Source organism: Entelurus aequoreus, linkage group LG03 (assembly GCF_033978785.1).
Source record: "Entelurus aequoreus isolate RoL-2023_Sb linkage group LG03, RoL_Eaeq_v1.1, whole genome shotgun sequence".
Taxonomy (NCBI): domain Eukaryota; kingdom Metazoa; phylum Chordata; class Actinopteri; order Syngnathiformes; family Syngnathidae; genus Entelurus; species Entelurus aequoreus.
In genome coordinates this window covers 60,605,481-60,618,779 of record NC_084733.1, presented here as the reverse complement: position 1 = coordinate 60,618,779, position 13,299 = coordinate 60,605,481, and the positions used below count along the sequence as shown (strand labels likewise).

The following is a 13,299-nucleotide window of genomic DNA, read 5'->3' as shown; positions in this document are numbered from 1 at the left end:
TGATCAAGACTCTTCTACATGAAAGCCTTTGGAACTACATCACTAATAACTACATCATTAATAATAAACCTAGATTTCGGGACGGAAAATATGGTACAATACAATAAGCAGATAAGATGGCGCTAAACCGTTCAGTATTTTGTACGTGAGTAATAAAATCTTAAAATCGCAGTCAAAGTGTACCGCCAGCTAGTGTTGGAAGGCCAGTAGAGGTGTAATATGATGAAACTTCCTTGTCCTCGTCAAAAGTCTAGCAGCCGCATTTTGTACCAACTGTAATCTTTGGGAGACTTGGGGAGACTTGAACATAAAACGTTACAGTAATCAAGACGAGACGTAACAAACACATGTATAATGATCTCAGCATCACTGGTGGACAAAATGGGACACGATTTAGCGATACTACAGAGACGAAAGAAGGCTGTTTTAGTAACACTATTAATGTGCGGCTCAAACGAGAGAGTTGGGCCAAAAATAATCCCGAGATTTTTTACAGACTCCCTTGTACAATTTTTTTATTGTCGAATTTCAATGTGGTATCCTCAAACAAGTGCCTGTGTGTAGCAGGACTGATGAGAAAAAGTGTTTTCTTAGCGTTAAAATGCAAAACGTTGCTGGACATCCATTGTTTAAAATTCGTTTAGACAATCTGGCGTGTTGGTTACCTTAGGGCAGGGGTCTCAAACTCAATTTACCTGGGGGCCACTAGATGCAGAAACTGGGTGAGGCTGAGCCGCAAGAAAAGATTTCTTAAAAAAATCTAACATGCACTTTTTAATGAATTCACCTTCTTTAAATGGGTTTACCGCCCTAGCAACATACTTGCCAACCCTACCGATTTTTCCGGGAGACTCCCGAATTTCAGTGCCCCTCCCGACAATCTCCCGGGGCAACCATTGAGAGAATGAATTCGGGAGTCTCCCGGAAAAATCGGGAGGGTTGGTAAGTGTGACGCTGTCAAGCGGCATTCATATAAAACTTGCGGGCCGCACTAACATTACATTTTCATATTAAGGTGTGGGCCGCAAAATAACGTCTCGTGTCTGACACCCCTGCCTTAGGGGCATGTAGAGTTGGGTGTCATCAGCATAACAGTGAAAACTAACACCTTTTATTTGCGTATGATGTCGCTTAGCGTCAGCATATTAATGCTGAAGAGTACAGGAACAAGAACTGATCTTTGTGGGATTCCGCAGGTCGCCTTAACTGCGTCTTTTCAGTGAGATAGGAGCTCAACCAAGAAAAATCTAAGTCTGACACAACGATATGTGATTTGATGCGATCTAAAAGAATGTTGTGATCAACGGTATCAAAGGCAGCGCTTAGATCAAACTGTAGATGATGGATTGACATCCATAGTAGCAAGAAAACATTTTCATCATCTTTGCAAGTGCTGTCTCAGTAGTTAATGATTTACCGTGAGACCTGACTGAAAAAGTTCAGAAAGATTGTTGGCATGTTTATTAATTCATTTGGTTGCTGCGTACACATACCCTTGATCAGGGTTCAAAGTTAGGTCTTTTAAGTAGAGGATGAATAACCGCTGTTTTGAATGCTAGGGGAACAGTACCAGAGGAGAGTGATAAATTAAAAATATTTAGCACTGATGGTGCTAATATTGCAAACAGCTCCTTGATGAGTTTCCCAGGAAGTGGGTCAAATAGACAAGATGTTTGTTTTGTCCCATTAACGAGTCGCGAGAGTTCCTCTAGCATTACCTCTTCAAAATGAGAGCGAGAGAGTCCCTTAGTGCCCATGATGTATATTTCTGGTCTTGTCATCCTTGTCCGGACTGAAGGGTGACACGGCAGTGCAGCTGGATCAAAAGTTAAAGTTACGTTAAAGTTAAAGTACCAATGATTGTCACACACACACTAGGTGTGGTGAAATTTGTCCTCTGCATTTGACCCATTCCCTTGTTCACCCCCTGGCAGGTGAGGGGAGGAGTGGGCAGCAGCGTTGGCCGCGCCTGGGAATCATTTTGGTGATTCAACCCCCAATTCCAACCCTTGATCCATCCATCCATCCATCTTCAACCGCTTATCCGGAATCGGGTCGCGGGGACAACAGCTCCAGCAAAGACCCCCAGACTTCCCTCTCCAGAGCAACATTTGCGACTTCCTCCTGGGGAATCCCGAAGCGTTCCCAGGCCAGAGAGGAGATGTAATCCCCCCATCTGGTCCTTGGCCTGCCGCGGGGCCTCCTCCCAGTGGGACGTGCAACGAGGACCTCCCTAGGGAGACGCTCGTGAGGCATCCGCACGAGATGCCCGAACCACCTAAGCTGGCTCCTTTCCAAGCGAAGGAGCAGCGGCTCTACTCCGAGTCTCTCTCGGGTGACTGCACTTCTCACCCTATCTCTAAGGGAGATGCCAGCCACCCTTCTGAGGAAACTCATTTCGGCCGCTTGTATCCGTGATCTTATTCTTTCGGTCATTACCCACACTTCATGACCATAGGTGAGAGTAGGAATGTAGATAGCTCGGTAGACCGAGAGCTTTGCCTTCTGGCTCAGCTCCCGTTTCGTCACAACAGTGCTGCAGAGAGACTGCAATACTGCCCCAGCTGCTCCGATTCTCCGGCTGATTTCCTTCTCCATCTTTCCCTCACTCGTGAACAAGACCCCGAGATACTTAAACTCCTCCACCTGGGACAGAGTCCTGTCCCCTACCCGGACTGTACAAACCATCGGTTTCCTGCTGAGAACCATGGCCTCAGATTTGGAGATGCTGATCCTCATTCCAGCCGCTGAACACTCGGCTGCGAACCGATCCAGTGAGAGCTGAAGGTCACGAACCGAAGGTGCCATCAGGACCACATCATCTGCAAACAGCAGTGACGCAACCTTTAGCCCCCCGAGACGTATACCCTCTCCGCCATGGCCACGACTCCGCCTAGAAATCCTGTCCATGAAAATCACAAACAGGATAGGTGACAGAGCGCAGCCCTGGCGGAGACCAACCCCCACTGGAAACGGATCCGACTTACATCCAAGCACCCGGACACAACTCTCGCTTTGGTTGTACAGAGATTGGATGGCCCTCAGCAGGGTTCCCCTCACTCCGTACTCCCTCAGCACCTCCCACAAGATCTCCCGAGGGACGCGGTCATACGCCTTCTCCAAATCCACAAAACACATGTAGACTGGATAGGCATACTCCCAGGCCCTCTCCAGGATTCCCGCAAGCGTAAAGAGTTGGTCAGTTGTTCCACGACCAGGACGGAATCCACATTGCTCCTCTTGAATCTGAGGTTCGACTATCGGCCGGACCCTCCTTTCCAGTACCTTGGCGTAAACTTTCCCAGGGAGGCTGAGTAGTGTGATACCCCTGTAATTAGCACACACCCTCTGGTCCCCCTTTTTGAAAAGGGGAACCACCACCCCAGTCTGCCACTCCCTCGGCACTGCCCCAGACTTCCACGCAATGTTAAAAAGGCGTATCAACCAAGACAGCCCATCAACACCCAGAGCCTTCAGCATTTCTGGACGGATCTCGTCAACCCCCGGAGCTTTGCCACTGTGGAGTTGTCTAACTACCTCAGTGACTTCACTCCGAGAGATCGACGTCGATCCCCCATCATCCTCAGGCCCTGCTCCTATCAGGGAGGGTGTGTCTGATGTATTTGGGTTCAGGAGTTCCTCAAAGTGCTCTTTCCAACGCCCTACGACTTCCTCACTTGAAGTCAGCAAAGTCCCATCCTTGCCGTACACAGCTTGGATGGTTCCCTGCTTCCCCCTCCTGAGGTGCCGTATGGTCTTCCAGAACAGCTTTGGTGCCGCCCGATAGTCCTTCTCCATGGATTCCCCGAACTGCTCCCACACCCTCTGCTTAGCCTCGTCCACAGCCACGGCCGCTGCCCTTCGGGCCCGTCGGTACCTTGCAACTGCCTCCGGAGTCCCCCGGGATAACATACCCCGGTAGGACTCCTTCTTCAGTCGGACGGCTTCCCTGACCACCGCTGTCCACCAGGGTGTTCGAGGGTTACCACCCCTTGAGGCACCTAAGACCTTCTGGCCACAGCTCGCAGCTGCAGCTTTAGCAATAGAGGCTTTGAACATTGCCCATTCCTGTTCAATGTCCCCAACCTCCACAGGTTGATGCTGTGTGCCAAATAGGGAGGTAATAGGTCCCATTTTTATAGTCTTTGGTATGACTTGGCCAGGGTTTGAACTCACAACCTACCGATCTCAGAGCGGACACTCTAACCACAAGGCCACTGACTGAAAAGAGACGTTGGAGACGCTTTGCTGAACAAAAAGTTGCTTTATTACAAGCCAGTGTCATTATACAGGACGGCAGTACCTGGAGGAGGTCAAGTCAAAAAAATGAGGCACTCCTAACTTGGAGGAGCCGAACCACAGTCTTTCTCTGTCTGGGTGTGTGTTACTTCAGGAGACTACAACCTGACCATGTAAGGCAGTGGTCCCCAACCACATTGCCGCGGCCCGGTACCGGTCCGTGGACCGATTGGGCTGCACAAGAAAAATAAAAAAATAAAAAAAATAAAATAATAATAATAATTATTTTTTATTAAATCAACATAAAAAACACAATATATACATTATATATCAATATAGATCAATACTGTCTGCAGGGATAAAGTCCGTAAGCACACATGATTGTATTTCTTTATGACAAAAAAAAACAAAACGAAAAAAAAACTATTATTATTATTTTTTATTTTTTATTAAATCAACATAAAAAAACACAATATATACATTATATATCAATATAGATCAATACAGTCTGCAGGGATAAAGTCCGTAAGCACACATGATTGTATTTCTTTATGACAAAAAAAAAAAAAAAAAAAAAAACTATTATTATTATTTTTTATTTTTTATTAAATCAACATAAAAAACACAATATATACATTATATATCAATATAGATCAATACAGTCTGCAGGGATAAAGTCCGTAAGCACACATGATTGTATTTCTTTATGACAAAAAAATAAAAAAATACCATAACACCCCCCCCTGTAGAACATAATATGAGTTAATTAATTCACTTCACCAACATTTGTATCTTTGTTATAGAGCCCAGTTGAAGCTGGGGCATAGTGTCTATTTTCTAATGAGCTCAATTGTCCTCGTAAAGAATTGCATAAAGTCATCAGCCGAGTGGGTGGAGCTACTGGGAGAAGATCCTTGTGGGTTATTGATGCTACTGTGGTAAACAAATATTTAGGATCATTTCTGTTGCGATGAATGAAATTGGAGTAATAATTAGTTTTAGCTTTTCAGTCTGGTTACTATCGTTGATGTCTGCTACCCCCCCCCCCCCCCCCCCCGCAAGTCATTAATACTTGGAATGACTATAAGGTGCTTTAGCTCAAAAAATGTGAGATTGTAAAAGGATTCGGAAAAAATACTGACAGACAAAATTTGTGTTGTTTCTTAGCGCCATGCACTGGAGTCCTGTCTGCAAGGCTGGGGTGTGAGTGTGATTGTTGGTTGGACAGACAAGCATGACGTTTCCGTTCGTCCTGCTCAGCTCATTGCTGGGCGCACATGGAAGGGCTCTGTGTTTGGAGGTAAACTTGCTGCCTTGCAGTTTCTTCATCAGTATCACTTAGTGGCAAAAAGGTGCACCAGATCCAACTGATGACAAAGTATATGCCCATTTTTCACTGTGCCGCAGATCTTGTGAGGCAGTTGCTCAGTTTTGAAGGTTTTGGGTTTTGGTCTATTCAAGTCTGACTGCGGACATAACATTCTAAAAAATTCAAAAAAGTTGTCAAGAGTTTGTGTCGACTATCCATCTATGTCAACCAAGGCATCAAAAACAGGCCTTTGTAACATTAAAAACTAGAAAACCACTTGGAGAGCTCAGACTTCCACCTCCTCAAGAGTAAAGAAACCTTAAAAAAAAATCCTGAATCCAGATGGTGAAAATAGAATTACCGTATTTTCCGGACTATAAGGCGCACTTAAAATCCTTTTTTTCCCCTAAAAAATGGCCAGTGCGCCTGATGTGCCTAATGTACAGAATAATTCAGTTTTTTCTTACAGACTTCGAAGCAATTTTATTTGGTACATGGTGTAATGATAAGTGTGACCAGTAGATGGCAGTCAAACATAATCGATACGTGTAGACTGCAATATGATGGCAATATGACTCAGTAAACAACACCAACATTTTATATGTTCCATTGAAAATATAGAACATTACACACGGTGCTCAAAAATCTATCAAAATGTTTTAGTACGACTTTGGTAAGCTATGAAGCCGCACCGCTTGATGGATTGTCGGTGCATTAAACATACAAGTGTTATTATGGTGTGTGTATAAGGTAAGACATATTATCTGGCGTTTTGTTTCGCAATATTATGAAAAACCAACTTTTCTTACCTTCTGGTACCTGCTGATCTGTATTTAGTATCTACATAAATCCTGAAAATTTGCGCACTTCCGCCTTTGTAGTCCGCAGTAGTCGATAAGCTTCTTCTTTTTCTATATCTTCTTGTTATGGGACATTCATCCTCCACTGTTTCCATTTACAATATAAAGTAGTGTAAAGTTCTTACTTATATCTGTCAGTAAATCAGGGACGTGCACATGATTATAGAGGGGCAGGGGCTCAAAGTCAGAAAATGGCAGGAATTTTTTTTTTGGTCCTTTACACAATATGGAAATTAATGTAAAATTAAATTTGCTAATAGGAAGCTAACTACTTAGCTGTGTGTCCTTTGTAGGTAAAAGTGATTGCCATTTCTTTTGTGTCAACAAATTATGGTCATAATGAGTTAATTCACATTATCATAGGCTTGGAAGACATGAAAAGCAACGAAACACTGGTTTATTATTAGGCTATTTTTTGTTAAAGATAAGCACTTTAATATTGAACATTGAACAGTGCAACATGAACTTTGAAAAAAAATACAAAAATAAATACCCAAATGGAAAAAACTTCAATGTGAAAATCTGTCCTTCTTCCCTTAACTTGATGAAAACACCATCAAGTTGTAACTTATGGTCTATCTCACTTAATTCTCAGACTAAACAACTGAAACGCAATACAGGGCCAAAAATATGGACCAGGGGCCAGTAGAGGGCTGTATCCTGGGCTCTGTACCGAGGATGTCGTTGTGGCTTGTACAGCCCTTTGAGACACTTGTGATTTAGGGCTATATAAATAAACATTGATTGATTGATTGATTGATTGATTGATTTTTTTGGCATTGGGCTGCAGGCATAATCAACATGAATCAAGTTTAAATACAGATGGCAATATTCCTAACAGATAACCTACATCTTATATCCCCAGAATGCTGAAATTATTATTATTATTAATAATAATAATAATAATAATTATTATTATCATTATCATTGTTCTTCTTATTATTATTGTTATTATTATCATTATTATTTTGTTAACCCACACAGTAATAGCAAAGTCACAATAACCTTATATCTAAAACTCTACTGTGAGAGAAATGTGATCCGCCGTAAACACAGTGCGTTTTATTTTGAAAATTAACCCGGTGTTTTATTTTGTACATTACTTCCTGTCCCGCACGATCCGCTCTGCTCTGTGCGGACTTGATGTGCCGTGCTCCGACGTCCGGCAAAAACAGAAGCTGACACATTGACTAATAGAATAATACAGCGTTTTTCTGAAATATTACCCATATTAGATGCTGAATAAGTGGACGGCGACTAGACCATAACATAACTCACAGGTTCAAGTTGCTCCACTGTCACATCTGAGTAACCCCTGGCTGCAGCCCGCAGATCGAGGAGGGACTAAACGTTTAAAGGAAGCGGCAGGCTCAAACAACCCGGTATTACAAGAAAACGTGGAGTTTTTGTACCGCTGTTTTTTTGTTTTTTACATCCCTGACAGGAATTTATTAATGTTGTTTAAAGAAAACAAAACAAAAACAAAAACAGACACACAGGCAGAGGACACTTTTTAAGACGAGGCAAAAAAGGGCAGGGGCTCAAGCACCCATAGGGCCCTATGTGTGCACGTGCCTGCAGTAAACTCACCATGAAAGCGCTAAAACATACCGGTGTAGTGAGTTACATTATTCACCCAAGGAACTTTAGTTATTAGAGAGTTCCGGTCGGACGGTTTTTCATGGGACACATTTCCGGTGTTGTTGTTTCCGGATGAGGAGATGATACTCGGTTATTGATTTAAGTAAAGTCTGAATGTCATTAAAACAGATAGCTCCATCTTTTGACACTTCTTCCACTCCCGTCCTTGCATGCTACACCGCTACAACAAAGATGACGGAGAGAAGACGCTGCCGAATGTGAACCACGTAAATAAGACAATAATCCTGAAGCGACTGCCAGAAAGCGGCTTGAAGATGATCTGTAAAACATAATCTATGCAAAATTTTGACCAAAGAACCACCCTTACATGTTATGTAGACCACAAAGAAGTGATTTCAATTTAGAAAAAAATAATATATACAACCCCTTTAATGCGCACTATAATCCGCCTTATATATGAAAAAAGATCGAAAATAGACCATTCATCGGCAGTGCGCCTTATAATCCGTTGCGCCCTATGGTCCGGAAAATACGGTACTTGTTCCTTATTCCATTTCTGACACTTCCCAACAGTTTCATCAAAATTCAGCTCCATATAGCACAGTGAAACCTCTCATCAGTCATCTGTATCTTTGTCACTGTGGGTGTAGGTGGGGCGGCTAGCATACACACACACGAGAAGTGGGATCTTAAGAATCAAATTCAGATTTGGCCAATATGTTGTAACATGTATATAAGGTAATGTAGTAGAAACGATTCAGATAAACCCTAAACCTTATTCAGTTATTCTTTATCCCATTTCTGATATTTCCTGAATGTTTCATGAAAATCCGCCCAAAACTTTTTGAGTTACGTTGCAAACTAACTAACGTTTATAAGGTAATAATTTAGGTAACTATGCTGAGATTTAAACAGCTCCCAGTCATAGTTAAAGTATCATGGAGAAAAATAAAGTTCTCAAGTCCTGCAGAAGATGTGAATGATGCAACTTCCTGCGGACCGTGTGACTTGTGGAACATTCCGCATTTTTTAGAGGTTAGGGTAAAAGAACTGAATGTAATATTATTTTTATGCAATTATATAAAGTATTGTTGGGATACAAAATAACACAAGCACTGTATTTGATTGTTTTCTATATTATTAAAGGATCAAAATCAATCAATCAAAACTTGATTTATATTTCATACACAGAAGAGCAGTGCCTTACAACAGTCTAAACGACAGGAAATAAAAACAAGTATATGTGGGATGAAAGTGAACTCAAATCAAAAAATCACGCCCACATTTTTAATGTATTGAGTTGGTTTGAAATTTTATAATTTTGATAAAAGGTTCACTTTCATAAAACTAAAACCTCTGTTTTGTTCTGGTTGAGCTGTAGGAAATTCACTGCCATCCTAACAAAATGATTGCAGTGCATCCGGAATGTATTCAGTGCTTCACTTTTTCCACATTTTTTGTTATTCCAAAATGTAATACATATATTTTTGTCTTCAAAATTCTACAGACAATTCTCCATAATGACAATGTGAAAAGTATTTTTTTAAACAATTTTGCACATTTATTAAAAATGACATGTACATAAGTATTCAGTTGTGGTGAAGAAGGAGCTGAGCCGGAAGGCAAAGCTCTCAATTTACTGGTCGATCTGTGTTCCCATCCTTACCTATGGTCATGAGCTTTGGGTTGTGACCGAAAGAACAAGATCACGGGTACAAGCGGCCGAAATTAGTTTCCTCCGCGGGGTGGCGGGGCTCTCCCTTAGAGATAAGGTGAGAAGCTCTGTCATCCGGGAGGAACTCAGAGTAAAGCCGCTGCTCCTCCACATCGAGAGGAGCCAGATGAGGTGGTTCGGGCAGAACATTTTGTTTCTCATGGTCTGACCATCTTTCAGGTCCATTTTGAAAACCTTTTACAAAGATTGGTGGATTGCTGCAGAGATGGTTGTCCTTCTGGAAGGTTCTCCTCTCTCCACAGAGGAATGCTGTAGTTCTGACAGAGTGACCATCGGGTTCTTGGTCACCTACCTGACTACACTAAGATGAATGCAGCAATACAGAAACATCCTGGCTGAAAACCAAGGCTTCCCATCCAACCTGATGGAGCTTGAGAGGTGCTGCAAAGAGGAATGGGCGAAACTGCCCAAAGATAGGTGTGCCAAGCTTGTGGCATCATTATCAAAAAGACTTGTGGCTGTAATTGCTGCCAAATGTGCATCAACAAAGTATTGCGCAAAGGCTCTGAATACTTATGGAAATGGGATTTTCTAAAATTATTTACTTTAAATGGATGGATGGATGGAAATTTAAAAAACTATTTTTTGTATTGTCATTATGGAGTATTGCCTGTAGAATTTTGATGACAAAAATGTATTTATTCCATTGTGGAATAAGGGTTTAACATAACAAAACGGGGCGGTATGGCGTAGTGGGTAGAGCGGCAGTGCCAGAAACCGGAGGGTTGCAGGTTCGCTCCCCGCATCTTTACATCCAAATCGCTGCCGTTGTGTCCTTGGGCACGACACTTCATCCTTGCCCCCGGTGCCGCTCCCACTGGTGAATGAATGATGAATGAATGATAGGTGGTGGTCGGAGGGGCCGTAGGCGCAAACTGGCAGTCTCGCTTCCGTCAGTCTACTCCAGGGCAGCTGTGGCTACAAATGTAGCTTACCACCACCAGGTGTGAATGAATGATGGGTTCCCACTTCTCTGTGAGCGCTTTGAGTATCTAATAATAGAAAAGCGCGATATAAAATCTAATCTATTATTATTATAAATTTGGAAACATGGAAGCGCTCTGAATACTTTCCGGATGCACCATATATTTCCTTATAAAATCTCATTTTAGGAAGCGGGAGCGAGAAACAAATGTTATTTTTCCAATGTTCAGGGTAGTATAAATCAACATTTTAATTGGTGTTTATCAAACAATGTGCTGGACACTTGGCTGAACAATAAAAATATATTTTACAGTTAATTTTATCGTGCATTTATTGATATATTATATTTCCTGGGGACACAAGATGATGTGACTTGGCGGCATTGCTCATATATCAGAGGGTAAGGTGTAACTTAAGGGATTTACAGTAATATATATTTTCAAAAGCAATCTGTTAATGAAGTGACTGCAAGATAATACGTCATCAAAACTACCATTAATTATTTTAAATAATGTATTTGATTGTTTGTAATTTGCTGCTCAGGCTTTAAGGGTAAAGATGGAGTGGCTGAGATGGTGCGAGCCTACCTGGATCACAAGGTGAAGATAGATGAGTTCATAACTCATAACTTGCCTTTGGATCGCATCAATGAAGCCATTGAATTGTTGCAGGCGGGCAAAAGGTATTATTGCAAAATTCCTCAGTAACTACGACTACTTGTAATAATAATAACACAATGTTATTCAATCAATCAATTATACTGTGTTTGCTCTTTTTGTTCCACAGCATCCGGACAGTCCTGAGTTTCACTCCACAATAAGTCTTTATAATGGTTTCGAATAACTCCTTGAAATCTTAAATATAATTAACACTTTTTTTAACTGATTTTTATCAATTAAGACTTTACAGAAATCTTGAATGCTTTCTCTGTAAACACGATAGATGAATAAATAAGTCAGGAGAAAGAGGAAGTCCAGTGTCCATCGTTCCATTTTCTACCACTTGTCCCTTTTTGGGGTCGCGGGGGGTGCTGGAGCCTATCTCAGCTGCATTCAGGCGGAAGGCGGGGTACACCCTGGACAAGTCGCCACCTCATCACAGGGCCAACACAGATAGACAGACAACACTCACACTCACATTCACACACTAGGGCCAATTTAGTGTTGCCAATCAACCTATTTCCAGGTGCATGTCTTGGAGGTGGGAGGAAGCTGGAGTACCCGGAGGGAACCCACGCAGTCACGGGGAGAACATGCAAACTCCACACAGAAAGATCCCGAGCCTGGGATTGAACCCAGGACTAATCAGGACCTTCGTATTGTGAGGCACATGCACTAACCCCTGTTCCACAGTGCTGCCTAAGTCCAGTGTTGCCAACGTATATATAACTATATATATATATATATGTATATATATATATAGTTATATATAAATATATATATATATAAACATTTATACACTACCGTTCAAAAGTTTGGGGTCACATTGAAATGTCCTTATTTTTGAAGGAAAAGCACTGTACTTTTCAATGAAGATAACTTTAAACTAGTCTTAACTTTAAAGAAATACACTCTATACATTGCTAATGTGGTAAATGACTATTCTAGCTGCAAATGTCTGTTTTTTGGTGCAATATCTACATAGGTGTATAGAGGCCAATTTCCAGCAACTATCACTCCAGTGTTCAAATGGTACAATGTGTTTAATCGCTCATTGGCTCAGAAGGCTAATTGATGATTAGAAAACCCTTGTGCAATCATGTTCACACATCTGAAAACAGTTTAGCTCGTTACAGAAGCTACAAAACTGACCTTCCTTTGAGCATATCAAGTTTCTGGAGCATCACATTTGTGGGGTAAATTAAACGCTCAAAATGGCCAGATAAAGAGAACTTTCATCTGAAACTCGACAGTCTATTCTTGTTCTTAGAAATGAAGGCTATTCCACAAAATTGTTTGGGTGACCCCAAACTTTTGAACGGTAGTGTGTATATATATATATATATATATATATATATATATATATATATATATATATATATATATATATATATATATATATATATATATATATATATATATATATATATATATATATATATATATATATGTATGTATGTATGTATGTATGTATGTATGTATGTATGTATGTATGTATGTATGTATATATATATATATATATATATATATAGTTAAAGTTAAGTTAAAGTACCAATGATTGTCACACACACTAGGTGTGGTGAAATTTGTCCTCTGCATTTGACCCATCCCCTTGTTCACCCCCTGGGAGGTGAGGGGAGCAGTGGGCAGCAGTGGTGCCGCGCCCGGGAATCATTTTGGTGATTTAACCCCCAATTCCAACACTTGATGTTGAGTGCCAAGCAGGGAGGTAATGGGTCCCATTTATAGTCTTTGTATATATATATATATATATATATATATATATATATATATATATATATATATATATATATATATATATATATATATATATATATATATATATATATATATATATATATATATATATATATATATAAAACTATACATATATATACAACTATATATATATATGTAGTTATATATGTATATATAGTTATATATATATATATATATATATATAGCTATATA

The 13,299-nt window shown here is 40.8% G+C and overlaps 1 protein-coding gene across 2 annotated transcripts in view; it reads left to right on the top strand.

Moving 5' to 3' along the window:
- The window catches only part of LOC133646687 (alcohol dehydrogenase 1-like), a 32,810-nt gene extending 21,186 nt beyond the window's left edge, over window positions 1-11,624 (top strand). For both annotated transcript variants that reach the window (XM_062042333.1, XM_062042334.1), the window contains exons 7-9: window positions 5,407-5,539; window positions 11,213-11,351; window positions 11,456-11,624. In XM_062042333.1, the coding sequence (XP_061898317.1) occupies window positions 5,407-5,539; window positions 11,213-11,351; window positions 11,456-11,489 (306 nt within the window). In that variant the 3' untranslated portion in view covers window positions 11,490-11,624. The remainder of the gene's footprint in view (window positions 1-5,406; window positions 5,540-11,212; window positions 11,352-11,455) is intronic.
- Window positions 11,625-13,299: the final 1,675 nt, after the last annotated feature.